The sequence below is a fragment of the Chelonoidis abingdonii genome, chromosome 4, assembly GCF_003597395.2.
Source record: "Chelonoidis abingdonii isolate Lonesome George chromosome 4, CheloAbing_2.0, whole genome shotgun sequence".
NCBI classification, from domain to species: domain Eukaryota; kingdom Metazoa; phylum Chordata; order Testudines; family Testudinidae; genus Chelonoidis; species Chelonoidis abingdonii.
The window spans coordinates 17,717,455-17,740,040 of NC_133772.1; the positions used below are offsets into that span (position 1 = coordinate 17,717,455).

The following is a 22,586-nucleotide window of genomic DNA, read 5'->3' on the forward strand; positions in this document are numbered from 1 at the left end:
TCTGGCAGAGTTTGTTACCACAGCTGGCACGTCGGCCAGCAGAGGGGAGAGCTTGGGAACTGCCAGCAGTCACTAATTAGCACCACAAGTGAGGCCGGGGATTGGGGTCTGGGGAAAGGCCTTGTCCTGGTCCCCCTTGCCAAGGATGCAGTTTCAGGGCTAAGGGCCTGATCCAGGGCCCAGTGGACAGGCTCCCATTTACATCAATGGACTTTGGAGGAGGCCCTCCAGGAGCAGGGTGACCAGATAGCAACCATGAAAAAACGGGACTGGGAGTGGAGAGAGCTCTCTAGCTCACCACAGACTGTACCCAGCTTCTGTCTGCTACACCGGAGATGGGATTGGATCAGGGTCCCAGGCTGAGCCTGGGGGTTACCTCCGTAGGCTTGCAGAGCGGTTCTGCCCAGACTTAGGGGCTGTGCCTGCTGCCAAGCCCACCGAAATCAAGGGGCGGCTTTCCAGGTTCTTCGAATCAGGCCCTCGGTACACGTGTAGCCTTTCACTTTGTGAGGCTCGGGCTCAGTGCTGCTTTAGGTCAGCACTAAAAATAAGTTGGTTAACTGAGACTATATCCCCAGAGGGCAAGCAGCCCAGGTGTGTCACTCTGGCCAACTGACCCATTTGGCCTGGTGTTCTTCCCCCCACCCCGCCCCCCGAGATGAGCGTGAAAGCAGGCTACCCTTAGGCTTTGACTTCGCTGTATGCAGAGATCTCCAAGGAATATCCAGGCAGGGAGTGAGTGGTGTGGGGGATTCAGTAAGGAGAACTCTCCCCTCTGAATGATCCAGTGTCCCTACCAAGGTGTTAGGGGCTGCTGGAGGGGCTGTCTTCCAGCATGCTTGTGATCTTTATCCCCTGGCCCTCTTCTCAAGAATTCAGGGTCTTAACCCCAGTGTCCTTGACTGGCCAGTGTTGCCAACTCTTGCAATTTCACTGCAAGTCTTGCAATATTTGCTGTTTTTCTTAAAGCCCCAGATCCTGGAGTCCTGTGATTTTGTGAGAAATTCAGCTTGCATTTTTTTAAAAGAAACTTTCTAGTCCTTGTGATGGCAGAGAAAAGCTGGAAAACAGGCTCAAACCCCAGAAGGCAAACAAAACAAAGTCAAAATCTATCATTAAGAACTCACGATTTTTAAGCTAATCTCATGATTTTGGCAGACTGGCTCATGCTTTTTGAACACTCAGGGTTGGCAATCCTGTTATCTCCTGCCTCCCCAAGTTCGCGTGGCAGCTGTTTTAATTGCAGCCGCTGTTCATGGCTTCCCCTCCTTCAGAAAATACTGTTGTGCAGCATCGTTGCACAGAGCAACTGTTGTGTTCCAGCCCCAGAGGTGCAGGGGCGGCTCCAGGCCCCAGCAGGCCAAGCACGTGCTTGAGGCGGCAAGCCACGGGGGGCACTCTGCCAGCGCCGCGAGGGAGGCAGGCAGACTACCTCCGGCGGCTTGCCTGCGGAGGGTCTGCTGGTCCCATGGCTTCGGTGGACCTCCCACAGGTGCCTGCGGGAGGTCTGACGAAGCCGTGGGACCAGAGGAGCCTCTGCAGGCAAACCACCGGAGGCAGCCTGCCTGCCATGCTTGGGGCGGCAAAATCCCGAGAGCTGCTCCTGCAGAGGTGGGTGAAGTGGCAGAGGTTCAGAGCCTGCAAAGCAGCCTGCAGGGGTGGGCGGTGTTGTGGGAATGGATTCTTATTCTCTGGCTTCCATAAAAGCAGTTCACCTTTCTGTGTGGCAGTTTTCTAACCCTAACAAAGGCAGATCCAGTGGAACAACCCATGGAAGTGTCTAGCTAGAACCATAGGGAGGAACCCCAGGAGATATCTAAGCAGGCATCCATCCCAGTACCCTGTCTCAAAGTGGGAGATAAATACCAGCAGTTCTGTGCCCTGGGGGCTCTCCCTTATTACCCTTAGCATGATACCCAGAGGGATAAATCCCAGCGGGCTTCTCTGTCCAGCCTCCCTCATGTCCCTGAAGAGAGAACAAGGAGGATACACTCCAGATTGCTACTCAGTCCCCACTCAATCCCCAACCCTGTCCTAAGCAGGGACAGAACCACTGCTCAAAGGCCCTGAGGATGGTGGGGGGCAAAGCTGTTCTGGGGGACATTTGCTGGGCTCCAGCCTTGGTCCCCTGACGCTGCCCCAGGCCGAGCACACGACACAGGAGACGTTGGGGGTCAGAAATGCAGGAAGATCTTTATTTACAGTAACAAATCAAACAGACAAAACCTCACAACCCCCCCAGCCTTTGCAGGGTGCATTTCCTCCCTGCCCTGCAGTTGAAGGCCCAAGCAGGGTAGGCCGGTATAGGCCAGGGGGAGAGAGAGCTGGAGCCACTGGCCCTCCGGAGGCCTTCCCAGCAGGTGCAGTGTCCAACAACCACTGCTGCGTGGCTCGCACCTTTGATTCAGGCCTGGAGAGCTCTGTCCTTCCCCTGTAACTAGAAGGCCAGGAGAGAGGGCGTTTCACAACAGGGAGAGTCTGGAATCTCCTCTCCACCAATTTGTGCATGGACACACAGTTTCTCTGCAGGGAAGGCTCTTCAGGGCATCCATTGTCAGCCATCACAGGGACAGTTAAGGAAAAGGCTCTGTGCAAAAGTGTGTGTGTGTATGTGTGCGTGCGCTCGCACGCGATAGCCCAAGTGCTGGGGTCACAAGGGAGCAGCCGGCTGGGTTTATTGCACTTGCCTATCTTCCTCAGCACCATGAAGGGGGCAGGGAAGCCACTTCCAACCGCAAGGGGAGACTGAGGCATTCGATCTCCAACCTTCCACCCCGGCCGGCCCCCTGAAGCTCACAGCGCTCTGCAGCCCTTAGCCACCACTTCCCGTCTGGGGTGGGAGGATGAGGCCGGTGCATGCATTTTGTGGCACGTCTTGGGCCCCATCATCTGAGTCCGCAGGGCAGGAAGTTAGACGGGCCTGCGGGAACTCTGTGAAAAAGTCCTGTCTTTGTACTCTGGGTGCTGGCAGGCCAGCTGCAATCCCCCTGCGGGCTCACGATACCTAACTGCTGACCAGGGGACGTCAGCCTACTCCTTCAAGTTGCAAACCAGCGGGCACTCCTGTGCCTAGAATACCAGCAAGCGGGCACCACGCCCTTGCCGTAGTTGTGAACTAGCAGCATGGATGCTCTTGCAATAGCTGCCAATCAGCTGGCACCAGTGCACCTGGCTCACTTTTCTTTGCCAGCCAAGGGCCACTCGTGCCGCGATAACACGCCAGCTGTCAGCCAGTGGGGCACTGGAGCAGCCAGCCAGTGGGGTGGCACCATTCGCTGATTCCTCAGACAGCCGCTGGCTCGATGCATGTCTGATCTTGGCCCAGCAAGGCAGCTCAGAGTCTCCATGTATGACTTGCTCTCCTGCTCTCGGCTCAGGTGGCAGGAAACAGCCACACTGCTGTCTCAATTCCCCCGTGAACCGCTTGGGATTACCTAGCTGGACAGCGCTGGGGGAGGTAGACAGAGAAAGTTTGGGTCCTGCAGGTATCCAACGAATCTTCCGCTGTCCCATGGCTCTAAGGAAGGGACTCCCATCCCCAGGTGCTTTCCAGCCTCAGGTTACCAGCTCTGCTGGGGTCTCTGGATTCCTCCCCTTTCCATCTCCTGTGTGGCTCTCTCAAACATTGGCTCAGGAAACCTGCAGGGTCCTCCGAACACATGACACAGGGCAGGTCAAGAAAAATGAGAGCCAAATGGGTGAGGGTGGAGTGGGGGGAGATCCCCAATCCAAGGCTCGCCGGCCCCGCCCCGCCCCCATCCCCTCAGGTTTATGCCTCGGCGAGGGATTTGGCTCTGGGATCCTCGCCCCCGCCTCGCTTCAGGAGGAGAAGCACAGGCCGCAGCACTCCATGCAAATCTCCAGGCAGTCCGCAGACTCGCAGCAGGCGTCCACGATGCCGCAGTCCATGTCGCAGGGGAGGTCGCATTCGGCGCACTCCCCGGAGCCACAGCAGCAGCAGCAGATGCAGGAGTCCTCGGAGCTGCAGGAGCCGCAGGTGGCGCAGTCCAGCACAATGTTGCAGAGGGTCAGGAACTCACAGAAGAGGCAGGAGAGGATGCAGTGGACACAGCAATCTGAGGAGGGGGATGGCAGAGCCAGGGAGGGAGTGTAGTGGGAGGGAGAGGACAGAAATGAATGATACTGTTAGTCACGGACGCTGCCCGGCACAGCACCATCACGGTGCTTGGATGGGAATGTTCCCAACAGGCATTTTAGGGTTCCAGGTTTAACCCCCTAGCTCCCAGCTTCCATAGACACCATCACAGACAATCGCTTATTCTCAGGGCAGAGATCTGAGACCAGCTGGGCTCAGCGTGGTTGGTTATTTGGGCCTTTGGCTTCTGCAGACACACAGGCAGGGTGGGGCCTGTGAATGGCACTATAGGGCCAACTAGTGCTGCCCGGGGAGCTTAGAGACTTCATGGAATCCTCTTGTATCTTGGCCATTGCTGGCGATTTTGTGTGGAAGGTGCCCAGATACTGCGGTAATGGGCAGCAGTATAAAACCCTAAGAGAGGCAGACCAAAACCTGAAGGCAAACAAAAAGAACTCGCCAAAGGTCAGCAGTGAGAAACGGACGGAGCTTTACCAGAATGGGGCAGATGTAAGGCCAGCATGAGAGGGAGGAGAGCGTCCCGGAATCTATGGGGCAAGTGTGAGGTCAGTGTGAGAGGGAAGAGAGCATCTCGGAATCTATGGGGCAAGTGTGAGGTCAGTGTGAGGGGGAAGAGAGCGTCCCGGAATCTATGGGGCAGATGTAATGCCAGTATGAGGGGGAAGAGAGCATCCCAGAATCTATGGGGCAGGTGTAATGCCAGTATGAGGGGGAGAGAGAGCATCATGGAATCTATGGGAAAAACGTGAAGTCAGTGTAAGGGGGAAGAGTGGGTCCCAGAATCTATGAGGCAGATGAAATGTCAGTATGAGGGAGAAGAGAGCATCCCGGAATCTATAGAGCAGATGTAAGGCCAGTGTGAGGGGCAAGAGTGTGTCCTGGAAACTGTGGGGCAAGTGTGAGGTCAGTGCCAGGGGGAAGAGAATGTCCCAGAATCTATGGGGTGAGTGTGAGGTCAGCGTGAGGGGAAAGAGCATGTCCTGGAATCTATGGGGCAGATGTAATGCCAGTATGAGGGGGAAGAGCGCATCCCGGAATCTATGGGGCAGATGTAATGCCAGTATGAAGGGGAAGAGAGCATCCTGGAATCTATGGGGCAGATGAAATGCCAGTATGAGGGGGAAGAGTGTGTCCCGGAATCTACGGGACAGGTGTGAGGCTTAGTTCTCCCTTAGTGAAGGAGATTACTGGAGGGCTGGGAGGGACATTACTAGGACTGAAGGGGGTCCAAAACTATATGAGGGTCATGAGATTAGGGGGCAGGGGCCCAGGACCAGAGTGAGGCGTGAGGAGGTGGGGCAGAGGCCCTGGCAGGGATGGGGAGGCAAGCCCAGAGCAAACAGGGAAAATGTGGGGGAATCGGACCAGGATCCACACAGCTCCCTGGCTTGAATGGTAGCAAGGGGCAGTTGGAACAAAGCAGTAACTGGGGGCATCACCCCTTTCACCCTGGGCGCTCCCATCTCTCTCGAGCTTTGTAGCTCTTGTTCCCGTTAGTGGACATGGAGGATTTGGGGAGCAGGGTGGGGGGCACGGAGAGCCAGTACCTTGCTGTGCCTCCACAGGGATTTGGGAGGAGGCTGATTTGGAGCTGCCTTTGCTCTTCTTGCTGCCCTGGCTGTTAATGGAGTAGTGTGACTGCAGCTTCCGATGAGGCTTCTGAGAGCTGGGCAGCGAGCCGAGGACGCCGTTCCCGGCATCTCGGTTTGTGCCACCTGGGTCCGGGACACACCCGGCGCCATTCTGCAGCAGAGGGGTGCAGTCCATGGGGCTGGATGGCTGGAGACCCCGCAGGGGTGTTCGCACCTGGGGCTGGCCTGTGGGCAAGAGGCAGCAGTGTGTTAGAGAGAGCTGCACTTAGAGGAGCATCCCGCATGGCAAGGAAAATACCGGGCCTGGCTCTAATGCATATCGAGATTCTTACTGATGTTGCTGGATGCAGACGGGGTGTCTTCGCTGCACTCTGAACCCAGGTGTGTGGGACCCTGGCTTGTGGATGTGTTTCTAAGCCAGGCTTGAGTGTTCACACTGCATTGTAAAGCTGGGTTGACAATTGCTGAACCCAGTTTCACAGCCACACTAACACATCCACACTGCGCCATGCAGACCTTCAGACTTGGGTCTACAGCTTGAGCTGCATCCACATTGCTAAATGACAGGGCTTGGACTCGACTCACAGTGGGACTCAGGTTCTGATCCATCCCCCTAGCCACATCCTAGGACCCGGGTCCTGAGAGCTTGCTGACTCGTCAGACTGATGTGTGTATGGACAGAACGGGGCTTGGGCTCAAACCTGAGTCAGAGCCTAGGTTTAGTTTGCAGTGTAGACACAGACAGAGTTTGTGGTTCTCTCTAGCTCCCAGGCCCCATTACCTAGTGCCAGCACACTGGGTCTCCCCACATCCTGACCTGGACTAAACAGTATTGGAAGGGACAGGGGGCTACAGGAAAGAGGGGCATAGCTCACAATCTGGAACATGCATACGCTGGCCCCAACCACTCACGTATCCCTCATCATCTCCTCAGGCAGAGGTGCCATTGTGCACAAGAAGATCACACACTAACTGCGTAGGTACAGGCAGAGAAACCCAGCAAGACATTCATCCATTAAGCACTTAGATCGGAAGCTTTTCTGGGTGGGGTGTGAGGGCCCCTTTTTCATTATATGTGTGCACGCTGTCTAGTCCCCCTCTATAACACAACACCACAAGAACTACCCCATTCCATAATGCACACAATAAAGAGTAATGAATAAAGCACCAGACGGAGAGTGATGTAAGACCTAACCAGTCTCTGTTTGAGACATTTCTCCCAGGGAATTAAAAAGGATGACTAACATTATTCATATGAGTGTTCCTTAAAATGTAGGCACCTAAACTAGTGGTTGGATTTTCAAAGGTGCTGAGCACCCACAGGTCCCACGGATGTTCAGTAAGGCAAGAGCTTTTCCAGGGTAACTAAAGTTCAGAAACCCCAGAGGGAACATTTTGGCCTGTAGGAATAGGGTTCTTATGTAACCCACTCCTGGCCATTGGCCATCAACAGGGTTTGAACCCACAACTGTCACTACCAGAGCACAGCACAGACCTTTGCCCCTTTAACTTAAGGAGCAGCTCCCTGTGTTGGCAGCAGTATTAGGTTGTAGCCTCTAGTGGCCCACTAGAGAATGGGACACAAATTTTGCCAGTGCATCAGATAAGTAGCAAGCTCACCTACAAACATGGTGGGTGAGGGGGGAGAGAATACATGGTAAAGTGTCATAAAAAAAATAGAACTGCCCCTTAGCCAGGTTAATTTCTATTTAGTTTAAATCAGTTAGGAACAGGTTTAAACTACAGCCCAACCCTGTGTGCTCACAGTTGGGCCACAGGAGGCTGCATGAGGAACAAAAAAAGCATCGAAGGCTTTGTGCTTGACAGCCTCCGCAAGGTTTGCCAATCTCCTGGCAAACATGGACAGCAAACACTATAAATAAGGTGACTTCTTTACAAAGCTCATCATTGGAGCTGGTAGAAAAATAAGTAAATTCTAGAGGGAGGAGGAATGGGCAGGGGAAATTCCCCCCCCCCCCCGGTCGAAATGCAGTTAAGCTCATGTGTAGACAAGGCTAAGTCCCACAAAGACATTTGAGTGGAAAGTACAATTCAACTGGGCTTGCTTAGAGCTCTGCACATCAGGGAGAATTTTTTTTATAAAGAGAACGTTAAACAGCCCTTGCCCAATGGAAGCATCTGGGAGAATTTTACTTGAATGGAGACATGGGAGAGCCCCATAGCCATTTTTTGTTCTTCCTGGAAGGTATTTGGGGAGGTCATTTCTACTGGGCTTAAAGGCCTTTCATAGAATCACAGCAATGTCGGGCTGGAAGGGACCTCAAGAAGTCACCAAGTCCAGCCCTCAGTGCTTAGGCATGGCCAAGTAAATCTAGACCATGCCTGACAGGTGTTTTTCCAACCTGTTCTTAAAAACCTTCAGTGATGGAAATTCCACAACCTCCCTTGGGAGCCTGGTTCAGTGCTTAACTACCCTGAGAGTTAGAAGGTTTTCCCTAATATCTAACCTAAATCTCCCTTGCTGGAGAGTAAGCCCATTACTTCTTGTCCCACCTTCAGTGGGAACATAGAGAACAACTGATCCAGTATCTTAAGGGCTGTTACAAAAAGGATAGTGAAGACTTATCAGGTTTCCCCTCAGTCGTCTTTTTTCAGACTAAACGTGCCCAGTTTTCTTAACCTTTGATCAGGTGTGTTGCTCTCCTCTGGACTCTTTCCCAGTTTAGCCACACATTTCCTAACGTTTGGTACCCAGAATTGGACTCAGTACTCCAGCTAAGGCCTCAACAGTGCCAATAGAGCAGGACACATATGACACTCCTGTCAATAAACCCTAGACTGGTACTAGCCTTTTTCACAAATGCATGACATTGCTGACTCACATTCAGTTTGTGATCCACTAAGACCCCCAGATCCTTTTCAGTCTTACTACCCTCTAGCCAGTTATACTCCATTTTGTAGTTGTGTATTGGATGTTTCCTTTCTAAATGAAGAACTTAGCATTTGTCTGCATTGAATTTCCTCTTGTTGATTTCAGATCAATTTGCCAATCCATCAAGGTCATTTTGAACTCTCAACCTGTGCCCCAAAGTGCCTGCAACCCTGTCCCAGCTCAGTGCCGTCCATAAATTTTATAAGCATACTCTTCACTCCGTTATCCAAGTCATTGATGAAAATACTGAATAGTACCAGACCCAGGACTGACCCCCATGAGACTTCATTAGATACCCCTTCCCAATTTGAGAGCGAACCATGGATAACTACTTGGGGAGTATGGTCTTTCAACCAGTTGTGCACCCACCTTATAGTAATTTATTCTAGACTGCATTTCCCTAGTTTGCTTATGAAAATGTCATGCGAGACTGTGGCAAAAGTCTTTCTAAAATCAAGGTATATCACACCTATTGCTTCCCCCACATCCACTAGGCCCATAACCCCATCAAAGGAGGAAATTAGCTTGGTTTGGCATTATTTGTACTTGACAAATCCATGCTGATTATTATTCTATAACCCTTTGTGGAGGGCTTCAGCAAAGGCCATCTCCGGATTGTGAGGCTCTATCCCTTTTCAGCATAACCAGGCAATCCTCTGCTGAGGCAGCCTTCATGTTCTGCCCCCAATCCACCCCAACCTCAGACATGTGAAACAGGGAGACAGGAGGCTGCTGGAAACTAAATCCTCAGCTGGGCTCTTCGGTGCAGCCCCATTGGCTTAGCTACCCTGATCTGGCCTGATGCATCAGGGAGGGGGAAAGAGAGGCACAAAGAGTTGGAGGGGGGGAGAAAGGGAGAGGTGCAGAAGAAGATGATGTAGTAGAGCAAGAGGGACATGAGGAGGAGGGAGGAGAAGGAGTGGAAAATAAAGAAACGGGCGAGTGGAGTCCTTTGGTGGAAGAATGGCCCAGTGGTTAGAACACTGACCTGGGACATAGGAGATCTGGGTTTCACACCCTGCTCTGTGTGAGCCTGGGAAAGTCCCTTATTGTCTCTGCTTCAGTGATAGCCCTGTCCCTTCTCAGAGGGGGGTTGTGAGGATAAACGCAGCCCAGATTGCAATGCATTCGATTGCTATGGTGACGGGGGTCATATAAGATATTCATGACAACGGGATGGGAAAGAAGAGAGCCTAGAAGGCAGGTTTTTAGGAGAGCTCAACACCAAAGCGGCTGAGCAATTCTGAAAACCTGGTCCGTATAAAGGATAAAAGCCTACTGCTGCTACCAAATAATGAAGTTACTCCTTTGGTGGAGGCACTGCCCTCCACCGGTTCAGCTCCATTGATGGCAGTAACATGGCTGGACTTGGGCTGTGACCACTGCGTTGATGCCACCCACTCAGAGAGGGTCTAAATGACATTCTGGATAAAAACTTCTCTGGACTGAACTACGCTAGCACAACCCTCAAAGCAGCTGCCCCCATAGGTTGACTTCCCAAAATAAGGCTAGCACGGACACAGTCCAGGCTGGTCAGCTGTCTGAGGGCCACAAATGGACTGCTGACCTCAGGAAGGAGTTGTGTGTTCACATTGGACTCCCCCCCGGCATCCCCCAGGGCTGAAAGTCAGAAAGGAGCTTAAGAAGATGATGCCCCAGCTGGGCTGTGGATCTCTCTCCAAACAAATTAATGCCCTAACTAAAGGGATCCCCAACCTATGGCTGGACGTTAAAGGGGAGGAAAACAAACATCTGCTTTAGCTGCGACTCCCTCTTGTCCTCACATTCTGCAGAAACAAGTCAGGCTTGCAAATCTCCCTAGCTGGGGCCAAAGGGCTGCTCGTCTGTACTTTGCTGTGGCCGGACAAGGCAATGCAGGGGAATCTGGAGAATAGTTTAATCCTGCCTCCCCCCATGCGAGGTTAGCCGACCTGATTATCGACCAGAGACAGGATTTGGAATCCAGATCAGGAAAGGTTAATCGTCAATCTCCTCGGCCCACAACATAACCAAATAAATAGAACCCTGCCTGCCGATGTCTGTGCCAAACTTTGCATTTCTCTCTCTCTCTTTCGTCAGTAAACAAGTGATGATTCAGCAGAAAGGCTTGAGGGCAAAGGCACCTTGAGCCAAGCCGGGAAACAGTAGCCGCATTCTGTTTGGGGCGTCAGTGGGACAGGGAGCCTGAACTGCAAGGAGGAGAAGGGCCAGGACTGCATCGAGCACGACAGCCAAACACAAGGTGCTTCTGTCTCGCGTTGGCGGGGATGCCAGGCCGCTCGCAGGCAAAAACAAAATTGATGGAGGTAAGAAAACAGCATCTTGTTCTCCTAGCCTGGGTATCCTAGCAGGGCTATAGCACTACACTCGGTCCGGCTAGCAGAAATGGGGAAATAGCTGGCAAGAAAGTAGTGGGGCTTGCAAAACAGGTTAGTTCCCCACGGAATAGTGTGTGTGTGGTGGGGAATAATGCGGGGGCAGTCCCAGGCAGTCACTAGTGCTTAAGGCTGGTTTTAGAGCATGAACGAGGCTGGGGGGGAAGTTTAAGCAACTGGATCCTAAAGAAGGGTGACTGTGTGAGAAGCTCCATGGCAGAGCATGCTGGGAAAAGTGGGAATGAAAACTGAGGTGCAAACAACTGGGTGACGTGATCCAGAAGGAAGGGAATAGACAGAGGAGGGGTGAGAGGGGGATAGGAAGGAAGAAGAGGGGACGAAGGAAAGAACAAACTAAGCTTGGATTAAATCAGACTCCCATCCCCCAACCTTTTCCTCTTTGAGGTGCTAGGTGATTTTCACTTTCAGTTTCCAGCTAGGAGAAGCACCTGAAAGCACATGAGCGCCTGTCCTTGAGAGATCCCCAGCCTGAATGTACACACCGACAGAGAGGAGCAGGATCCGAACTTTCAGCTGATTCTCCAAAGCAGGAAACCTTTACACGCTCTCCCATTGTCACAATGAAGGCCTGATCCTGTCCCCCGGGGAGCTCGGGGGAAGCAGGAGCAGGCCCCAAAGATCACATGGCCCCAAAGATCACATGGCCTAGCAGAAAAAATGTTTGCAGGGGAAGCAAAAGGAACCATTTTTGAAGCTGTTTGGTGTTCCAGAAGGGCTGGTTCCACACATTTCCTCTTGACGTCATTGGGAGGACGCACTTGGCTCCTCTGACAGGCCCCACTGGCATTTTGATGATTATTACCTATCATCATATCATCATACCTATTATCATAGTATCTCTGGGCCCCAGTCCTGGAAGTAGAATGCCCCTATGCAAGGGCCTGTGCAAACACAGAACAAAAACAGGGTCCCTTCCCTAAGGCGCTTACTGTCTAAGCGGCCACTCAAAATCAGTGGCTGCTTTTGAAAACTGCCACATTAGCTTGGCTTAATCACTCCACAAGTTCCTTCTTTAATGTTTAAACCATCATTGATGTGTACAAGATGTAATCAAGATGCCTAATTGCATAAACTGCCTATTTTTGGGTTTGTTTTTTTTCTTATACTGTGTCATCATGGCAGATCAGATCAATAGCTCTGTGCTGAGGGGAAGGATGGTCTTGTGGTGAAAGCATTGGGCTGGAGTCAACACCCCTTTCTGCTGCAGGCTCCCTGTGTCATCTTAGACCAGTCATTTAAAGGATGGAATTTCTGCTGGTGCTGTGGATTCTTAGCACTTCTGATAATCAGATCCTTAACTCTGTCCCCTCCGCCCCCATGTGTATAGGGACTAGGGATAACACCATTTCCTTTCTGCCTTGTCTATTTAGACTGTAAGCTCTTTGGAACAAGGACTATCTAGTACTGTGTGTCTGTCCCTTGCCTATTACATACAATAGGGCCCCTGTCTCAGTGGGGGTCTCTCAGTGCTAGCTCAACCCTGGAAGCTACACATGGACATACATTTATAAACCGGCTAAACAGAGCTGCCCCTTGAACTGGGTTGTATCCTCAGCGCAAGCTCTAAGTGAACTTCTACAGCTGAGTTTAAATCCGCCCCTGAGAACATGCATTTGTGCTGACATGACCTTAACCGTAGGGGCACAAGTGAGATTACATAGTGGTGAATCCCTGAATCAGAAAATTATAGGTGAGGCCTCAGCTAATAAGAATTTTGCTCCCAGCTGCTCGTTACCTTTTCCCCAGTTCTCCCAACATGCTCTCCCTGCGGAAGCTGGCCTCACTGCTCTTCCCCCAGGCGTGATTTGTTAGAATGGCATCTCTCCCACTGTCAAAGAGACAAGAAGATACAATAGCCCCTGGGGTGGGCGGGGGTGTTTCCGAACTGTCATGAGACTAGTGTTCGAGAGTGTGCAGTCCTGCTAGACCCTAACTCATGTCTGGGCCCCACCCCTCTAAAAGGCCCCATCTTCAGTTCAACCCTGGCCAAAGCCCACTGCAGCCAACAGAAGTCTTTCAAACCCAGAGCCAAGGAATCCAGTTACAACCGATGATTGTCCCCTGATCTTTCTGCAACTTTTAGCCTACTTGTAGCTGGACTAAACTATTATCTACCGTACAGAAACACAGAGAGAGACCTCCAGCCAAGATCCAGGCTCCATTGTGGTAGGTGCTGTATGTACCCCAAGTAAGAGACAGTTCCAGCCCTGAAGAGCTTACAGTCTAAACAGAAATACAGAGAGGGGAAGCGAATTGGCTGCAGGTTAAAGGCAGAGTTGGGAATTCAATGTACGTCTTCCGAATTCCTAGTAACGTACTGCATCCACTAGATTACACTCCCTCCTCTAATGCACTAATCTTTTTCACCTACTTATGGGAAAACAGTCTCTATTGCCCTGTTGGAACCAGGTCCCTGCCTTCATTTGGTGTAGACAGAGTCTAGCAGTGCATGGTCCAGTATGAGTCCAATATGCTAGGCTTCAAAACCCTGCTCAATCTGATGCAAGAAAGGCCCATTGAGCCCAGGAGTCTGATGCAGTCCAGAGAGAGAAAGCCAGAAGCACAGGTCAGGAATTTTCAGACATGCCTCGCCAGCCACTCCCCACAAATATTCTACAGCTTCAGTTGTTAAATGTTTTTGAAAATGGCAGAGTTTACAAAAGTGCCTGGTGTACATGGTTTGGCTTGCTCTGTTTCTTTGCATTGCTCAGATTAAATTGTTTGTAAGCACTGAGCACCAGAGAAGCCAGGCCAGAATTTCCCCTCAGAGTTAGTAATAATATCTTACAGTTACAGGGCGGTTTTCCACTCAAAGGATCCCAAAATACTCAAAAGGAGATGGAAGAATGGCTACATTCTACCTCTGACATGCAGCTGCCTCTGGGGAGGAATGCAACAGCTGTTTAACAGCACAGTGCAACACTGCACGACAAACGAGTCCAGGAGGGTCTCGTATCCAATTGCAAGTTCAAGGAGAATTTAGGGAGTTAGAATGCAATTAACCAGTTAGAAATGGTCCAGGAAACCAGGACTATCACCCCTATTTTGGAGACATTGTCATTGGATATTTAATGGCCTGAAGAGGCCAGGACCTTGAGATGGCACATTCAGCGGCTTCTAGCACTATGTAGATTCAGCTCTAGTCATGTCACCAGGAACTCTGAGTGGATCTGACCAGAGCAGTGTCTCTTCCTGCTAAGACCAGGTTTTAGGAACAACAATCAACTTTGCTGAAGGTCATTTTTCTGAGTCCCTCACAATGCTGGGATAATACCAGGACCATGGAACAAGGACACAATTCCAAAGCCCCCTTCCCAAAGCTTCCTGCCTTCCCCCGTAAGTGCTGACTCTCGGATAATAAATTACAGGATCCCAATGCTATAACCTCTCCTATACTTCAGAATGTGTCATTTCACCTCCCTCTGGTATTATCCACAGGGAGATACATCAAGATGCACCTGAGATCTATTTGCCCTGCACCACAGAGCAGATTTTCAAAGGAAATCAGCCCCCAGCTGCTCCCATTGTGACATTTATGGCCAGACTTTCCCAACAACTCAGCACATTGGGTGCTGAGCGATTCTGAAAACTCCGGCTATTTACTTAGGTACCTAAAAGGGAACTCAACTGTTTGGAAAATTTGGCCCCAGTTCTAGGTCCTAAGCTGTTTGAAATTTGGCCCTGGTCTTGAAAGCCTGAAAATATTTGCAGTTCATCATTGCTTCATTTTTAGGGAAAGACCCACATCTTCCTGACAAGGGATTTTTGATTGACCATTAGTGGAGATCATCATTAAAACAAACATTCACCATCTTACTAAGATACCACCATTACTTCCCATTCGAAGCACAGTGATTTACGTTGGTCTCAGATAGCAGCGTGGGGTAACTGCTGGAAAATGATGACTTTTTAATGGCAGCTTCCGGTAGAACAGGTTTCACTGTATTTAATCCCCACAAGGTAAATGTGAAGCATCTGTTCAAAGGTCTACCCTGATTGGTTGTCACACACTCCGGCGTAATTACTCCATAAAGCGGCATAGCTGGAGAGTGACAGAGTTGGCATGACTGTTGGAAAGAGACTAATTCATCAAAGAAATTCATCAAATGAACCTAGACCATCCCTGCTGACAGGATTGTCCAGTTCTTAAAAACCTCCAATGATGGTGATTCAACAGCCTGTTCTAGAGCTGAATGACCCTTCATTGAGGATTAAGGCACATAAATAGCCTCATTGCTAGAGCTCAGGTTTCCTGGTGCTAGGTGAGAAGTTACACAAACAAATCCAGGTCCATGGTTGCTTATTCTCCCCCTGCCCCATTATATCAGATTAGATCAGAAAAGAAGGATGGGCCAGGGGTCTGGTGCTAATCTAGGGGTCAATTCCCTGCTCTGCCACAGATTCTCGGTGTGACCTTGGGTAAGTCAGTTAATATGGGATTTCCAAAGCCACCTCAGTGGGCTAGGCACCTAACTCCCATTGAAAGTCAATGGGTCTTAGGCACCTAACTCACTTAGGAATTGCCTCAATTCCCCACCTGTGCAATGGGGATACTAGCACTCCCCTACTCACAGGGAGTGCTGGAAGGATCAATACAATAAAGATTATGAGGGGCTCAGATATTATGGTATGGGGGCCAGATAAGTACCTAAGATCATTGTTCCGTCCAGTCCAATATCATCCTTCCAGCTGCGTGCCTGGAGAGTCAGAGGAAAGATTTAACTTCATCACAATGCAGTTAACCAATGTTGTATTCAGTGAGGAAAATTCTTCCTGACTCCTGTTGCAATCTCATGATGCTCTGAAGCATGAGGCTGAATTTCTCCCCCACACAGCCTGCGTACCTGTCAACTGCCCTAGTGTTGTTCATCCATTCCAGAGAGAGCTTGCTCTCTTTCCAGGTAAGCCACCTAGGGCGGACTGCACTGGAGCTGATGCGGAGGCAGCATGCATGAGCCAATCCGCGGCAAAGAGAGGAAGGCTCAGAGCTTGCTCCCCAGGCAGGGTACTGCATGACTGTAGAGTGACTCAGAGGTGCAGAAGGTCAGATCCCTGCAAGGTTTCCAAGCTACAGTACAGGAAGCACGTGATCTCTTCACTCCACGTATTCTCATCCTGTCCATCCATCAGGATCAACCCTACTTCACTATCCTTTCCCTGGCTGCCCTCCGTCCTACCCGCTAGTCTGCACCACAGGCAATTTGTCAACCTCACTGAGAGCTTCAGCCCCCACTGTCCGGCTTTCCAATGGGAAGCCTCAATCCATTTCATGCCCCTGGAAAAGTAAAGACTCTACTGAACTATACAACGAAAGGGGATTTACTGTTGGTATGTAGGGTGACCTGACAGCAAGTGTGAAAAATCGGGACGGGGTGGGGGGTAATAGGAGCCTATATAAGAAAAAGACTGAAAAATCGGGACTGTCCCTATAAAATCGGGACATCTGGTCACCTGGGTTGTGTGCCTAAGGGGCAGACTGAGGGCAAGACCCTTAAATCCAGGCTCAGGGCCAGGGATGCATCCGAGGGCAGGAGAGAACAGATCTAATGATTCAGCAAGGGACCGTCCTGCTTTCTCCCAAACCTGATAAACCACCTTCCCTCACCTTCAGCACGAGGCACAGTGAGGGTAGCCTGCCCCTGGGTCCAGTTCTGCTGTAAATCCTCAGCTGGTGTTTTCAGGGGACTGGGGATAGAGCTGGTTGTCTGCACTGGCAAAAATGGGGCCCATAATGCTACGATGGCACTGTCCCCTGTCCCAACAAAAGCTGGCGCATGGATAGAGGCTCTGCCTACGCCGCGCTCCAAAGCATGATTGCAGCTTCACCTAACAGGCACAGCTAAAAACAGCCCAGAAGCCCCAGCAATACAGCTTCAGCACAGGCTAGCATTGCAAGTACACACCCAGGGGGACTGGTTGGGCCTGTAAAGCATGCACCGGTGGCTGTGCCATCATGGCTATTCATAGCTACGCTCGCTTGATTAAAGTGAGCGTAGCTACGCCTGCCTGAGCGGCAGTGACCCTCTGATTGCAGATCAATAGCATAGCCACAGACAGACAGGACCCTGGCCATCTTCCCACGGTGTCATCTGACCCTTCACAGAGCAGGCTTTCGACAGCACAGTGCAAAAAATGCACCCGACCTGCCTATGCCACAGCTTTCATCACTGCCACCCCAGCGGAGCTGTACCCCCAATGCATGAGCCCCTCAGCCCCACCCCTTTGTTCCAGCCAGAGGATCCTTGTGTTGTCTCTCTGCAGAGCTGCTGGTATCAGATCTCTCTCAAAGGACATGACTCGTCTCTCATGTGAGAACTGCAGATCCTCATCCCTACTGTGCCCTTAGCTGTGTTTGGGGCAGTCAGAGACATGCACTTTAGCCTTAACCCCACAATCTCTGCAGGTTGGTCCTGCCACTTCTTCAACCCCTAGTTACTTAACTTGCCTACATGCTGGTGTAGGAGGGACAGTCTGTAAAGTTAGCGAAAACCCTCCCATTTCCCCCTTCTGTCCCTCTGGGGGGCTCTCCCCGTCTGGTGCATTTTGCAGGAGTTAGAAGGCATGTCCCTCATTTTTCTTCCCACATGTCCCTGCGTATAACTTTGGCAGGTAAGGTTAACACTACGGACAACAACAGCAGCAATTACCTCCTCACTGGATGCTACTCCTACTTTCACCACCTGGACTAGTGCCACATACTAGTGTATGGGATAAAAATACAGCTCCCTGCTTTTATCTGGGAGTGGGAGGACAATGGAAGAACAGGGATAGTGCCCACTCTTGCTAGGAGCCTCTGACATCATTTTTATATGTATTACAGTATTTCCTACAAGCCCCAACCTGGCACTAGACCTGTTGTGCTAGGTGCTGTACATACCAAAAATGAAAAGACAGTCCCTGCCCCAAATAGTTTATGGGTTTCTTTGAACCCATGAGTGAGGGGAGAGGTACCATTGTGATTTCAAGGAGCTAGCCCCCCAACGCCGATTCTGCCCCAGCAGAACCCACGGGAAAGAAGCAGAGACTTACATGTCACAGCTTCGGGAGTGACCATGAACTCTGACTTGGCCTCGCTTTTGGGTGGTGCTGTTCCATTTGCCAGGAGGTTCAGGGACTTGTCGTCTTCTGGCAGTTTCTCTTTCTCCTCCGTTGCTGGGGCCTGAGGGTGAGGGGCTGGGATGTGGCACAGAGCAGATGGCGCTACCGCTGGATTCTGCGTGGAGGAAGTGCACGAGATCTCCTCCTGATCTGAGAAAGACAGTAGGGTTCTAATTATTATTATCTGTGCGAGCATACCATGGACTAGGATCCCACCTTGCTAGGTGTGGGACAAAGATAGAACATAGACAGTCCCTGCCCCAAGGAGCTTCCAGTTGCAGTATAAGACCAGAGACAACAGATGGAGTTGGACAGACTGAGTAGGGAGTACCAGGAAACAATGAGACACCTCTTCCATCATCCGTTCCATCTTCACAACCCTTAAACAGTGCGAAGGCAGCAGGTTTCCCAGATTCGAGCCTGGGCACACTATTCACAAGAAAGTTCAGAAGCCTAGGGCCAGATCCTCAGCTAGTGTAAACAGGCACAGCTCCATTGACGCCAAAGGAGCTACATTGATTTACACCAGTTGAGAATCTGGCCATTTTGGGTGGCATTTTCAGAAGCGCTCAGCACGGTCCGACTCTGCTCCTCATGCAGTTAATGGTAAAAGTCCCGTTGACTCTCCTAGGACAGAGTCAGGCCAATGCTGAGCACTTGGCGCTACTGCTGGACAAACAATTAAATAAGACACTTAGACTTTAAGGCAAGAAGGGACCATCATGATCATCTAGACTGACCTGCTGCACATCGCAGGCCCCAGAACCTCACCCACCCACTCCTGGAATAGACCCCTCACCTCTAACTGAGATACTGAAGTCCTCAAATCATGACTTAAAAGGCTTCAATAAATATCATTTTGAAAATCCCACCAGGTTTTCACAATTCAGATTTTAAAATCATACAACATTTCTCAGATGTTTTACTCAGAAACAGGCTGGTGCATCATTTGGTTTTGTTTAAATCCAACCTCTGTTTATTTTCTCATGTTTAAATGTCGTGTGCGCGTGAAGGTCAGTTTGTTCCTGGAAGACATGCAGCAATTCGAAATGGTCACAAGGTCTGAGGTCCGTTTGGCTACCCTGAGAAAAGCAAAACCTCGCTGTCCCATATGCTGCCCATGGCAGCGAGCTCCCAGCTGCGGCCTTGCAGAGCTCACCCGAGCGCTCTGGAAGTACCCACGTAGACAGCACTTGGATGTTATGGCTCCGGCCCTGAAGCCTATTTCCCACCCCAAAAGGCAACACCTACACAGCTATTGTTAGTGTGGTAGCATGAGCCTGAATCTGTTGACCTGGGCTAGGAGGCTCCTGCCACGGACAGGGTAGCCATACCCATAGTGCCCTGGTATGAAATTGGAAACATGGGTATTTTTCCCATGATAATTTGTAGGAAAAAAATCGACATTTTCACTTAGACTCTACTACTGGGAGCAAGCCCGTGCTACCAGAGCTCCAGTTAGCAACCCTCAGGGCACTGCTGTGGGGAAGCTCACACTGCCAGGGGTTCTATCCAGCAGGGATAGGGCACTGCTGTGTGGAAGCTCACTGGGACTCCAGCAGATTGCACTGCTTTCTCACAGCAGCATCCTATCACAGGGTGAATAAAAAGTCCCATGCTGTGGGAGTCTTCGCCGGCATGGGCTTCGGGTACTTCCACAAGGAAGGACCCAGGAACCGTAGTGGGCATTAGAAGGGCACGGCTCTGAAGAAGATCTCACCAGGGCGATCCCAGATGGGAAGAAGAGGGCACTGAGTGATAGGCAGCCCATGCTGCCACAGACCCAGCTGGCATCCACAAGATGCTGCTGCATGAGAAACGTGGGAGTGCAATTACTGCAACTGAACGGCAGCACAGCGAGACCTGTGAGAAAGAGGAGGAGGCCATCAGGCACACACCATCTGCTCCCGAAGCCTGCTGGAAAGGTACAGCTCCTTCACACCACACAGACTGAGCAGCTGGTTGTCACACATCCCAACTTCAGCCAGAATCCTCTGGATTGCCAGGCTCCTGAAATCCCCTTGGCTTGGCTTTCGTCTGGCAGGTCTCTGTCAAAGGGGCCTGGCCCACAGGAGATGGGCAAACCAGACATGCAGCCCTCAGCACTTGGTGGAAGGTATTGATGAGGGTGCTAGCCTTAGTGAGATGGAGGAACAAGATCAGGCAGGGGTGTCGGTAGGTATGCAATGGAGTTGACAGACAGATCCCCCCAAATCCAGGCCCTGTGCAGCCTCATCCATACCACCTGTCTGAGGCCCATTGAGAATGAAGCACATGAGTGACTGGTGAGTTAGCTTGATGGCCAGAGTGGCACTGTAGGAAAAGCCCGACGGGGACGTCATTCAGCTCTGCTGTTGTGATGCGACACGGATTTCCCGCTGCATGGGCCAAAACACGATGGACCAGACATTGTTCAGCCTCAGTCCTGGTTAGCCCTGGGGGTGGGCGGGAACTCTACAGCAGCCAGGCACGGCTTGCAGCACCTGAGACGGCTTTGGTTCCTGTATGCAGGGCATGTTAGAGGGATCGCGTGATGTTAGACATGGGTCATTCATTCCTCTCATGCAGACAAGGCCGCTGGAGACCCTGCGAACATGAAGAGATGGGCCCTTTCTGCCGAGTCCCCCTCACTTTCTTCCACTGGCCTCCCAGTTGGCCTATCCACCTCTGACCCTCCCCCATGCTCCCTTATCTCTCAGAATAGCAACCGTTTACACAACAGGGGCTGGAGGTGCAGCAGCATCGGGGCGGAACCACACTTTATATAAAGCTAAATTATACCTTAGGAGGATAAAGCTAGACCAAGCACCCATAATTACACTGACTGTAGCAAGAGGTCCTACACGCAGCTGGGCAGGGGCAGAGGGTGGGGAGAGCGCGGCAGGCCTTGGACCCCTCATTATACCCAAGATAACAAACGATCCTTCATGCATGCAGACAGGGCAGGAGGCAGACGGGGAGGAAGGGAGGCAGACCTCACACATATAATTATAGTGGCCATAATGACAGAAGGGAGGAGGGCCTGATCCAAAGGCCTCTGGATTCAGTGGCACTCTTTGCATTGACTCTAGGGGACTCTAGACCAGGTTCCGAGAGACTGATGGAGAGAAAAGCAGAGGAAGAGGCGATCTCGTACACACAAGGCTATCCAACAAAGAGAGTGGGGAAGATGGCCCAGTGGATAGGGTGCTTGAAAGACCTCGATTTGGCTCCCAGTCTTCCTGCATGGTTAACTCAGCTCCCCACTGGTAGAATGGGGATAACCCTTCCCCACCTCACAGGCTTGTTGAGTGGATAAAATCCATTCAGGATGGTGAGATGCTCAGAGACGGATGGGGGCAATATAGGCACCTAGATAGACAGTCAACATAGGCATGTGAGCTTCTGGTAGGAAAGGCAAAAACATGAGTGATGCTAACCTGGCTGAAAAATACAGCTGAGGATCCTTGAGCCTTTCAGCCTAGCTAAGCCCTACTATTAAGTTCAGAGGAATGTACGCCCCTGAATTTAACTAGCACTTCCAGAGCTTGGTGGTGGAGTGTGCGTGCCGAAGACTTTGCTTCCCAGCTGTTTTCTGCATACCAGCAAATCTGGACTGGTTTATGGTTTCACACGAACATCAAGATTAAATTCCCTTATGGGACAGGCCGATAGAATTTAATAGAAAGCAGTGATCTTTCTAGAGGTTTTTCAAACTGCCCTGTAGAATCCAGCAAAGAATTCTCCCCCACCTTCATTCGCTATGAAATCTTTGAGACTATTAGAGTAATTTCTGTAGAACTCTGTTGGTTTCAGCTCTCTTCCATTCTACAGTACTTTCCCACAGGCATTTGATTTTGCCTGGTTTTAATGTGAAACCAGGAGAAATTCAGCAGCTTCAGGAAAGGTTTGCATTGAGAATTCGGGTCCAACACTCAGAGTGAGCCTGGGCAGGAAGTAGAAGTGTGTGAACCCCTCAAAGCAGAGCAAAGGGGAGGAAATGTTCTAATGCTTCCTTGAAAACCCAAGCCATGGGAGAAAGAGGTGCATACCTGAGTGTAAATAGAACAGTGACCACACAGAGCTAAATGCCGCGTCATTTGTCTGGTCTCAATCATGGGAGTTTGGCCTGAGTAGGACATGCAAAGTTTGCCCTATAGGCCTGATCTAACGGCAATGGCAAAAATTCCATTGACATGAGTGAGCTTTGGTTCAAGCCCTTAGTCACACGTGATCCTGAGGTTACCTTTCAGGCCATGTGATCATAGGTTCTCCACTGGATTTGTGTAAACCCAGAACTGATATGAATGGAATTACACTGTCATACATTAGTGCTATCGGCCAGCTGGATCTGGCCCAGAGGTAATTATTTACACACTTTGATAGGGTGCCCTAAATCGACATAACACTTCAATAGTTAGAAAAGACATGATTGCCTACTCAGAAAAGCCTACAATAATATATGATCAGGGGCTTGATGGTCACATACACAGGTTCCCCCTCCTGTAACT

At 50.9% G+C, this 22,586-nt stretch overlaps 1 protein-coding gene across 2 annotated transcripts in view; it reads right to left on the minus strand.

Annotated features, from left to right (window-relative positions):
- Positions 1-2,207: 2,207 nt before the first annotated feature.
- MDFI (MyoD family inhibitor) overlaps positions 2,208-22,586 on the minus strand; it is a 40,528-nt gene continuing 20,149 nt past the window's right edge. For both annotated transcript variants that reach the window (XM_032768835.2, XM_032768842.2), the window contains exons 3-5: positions 18,028-18,246; positions 5,665-5,934; positions 2,208-4,076 (exon numbers count right to left, since the gene is read on the minus strand). In XM_032768835.2, coding sequence (XP_032624726.1) covers positions 3,820-4,076; positions 5,665-5,934; positions 18,028-18,246 — 746 coding nt within the window. In that variant the 3' untranslated portion in view covers positions 2,208-3,819. The remainder of the gene's footprint in view (positions 4,077-5,664; positions 5,935-18,027; positions 18,247-22,586) is intronic.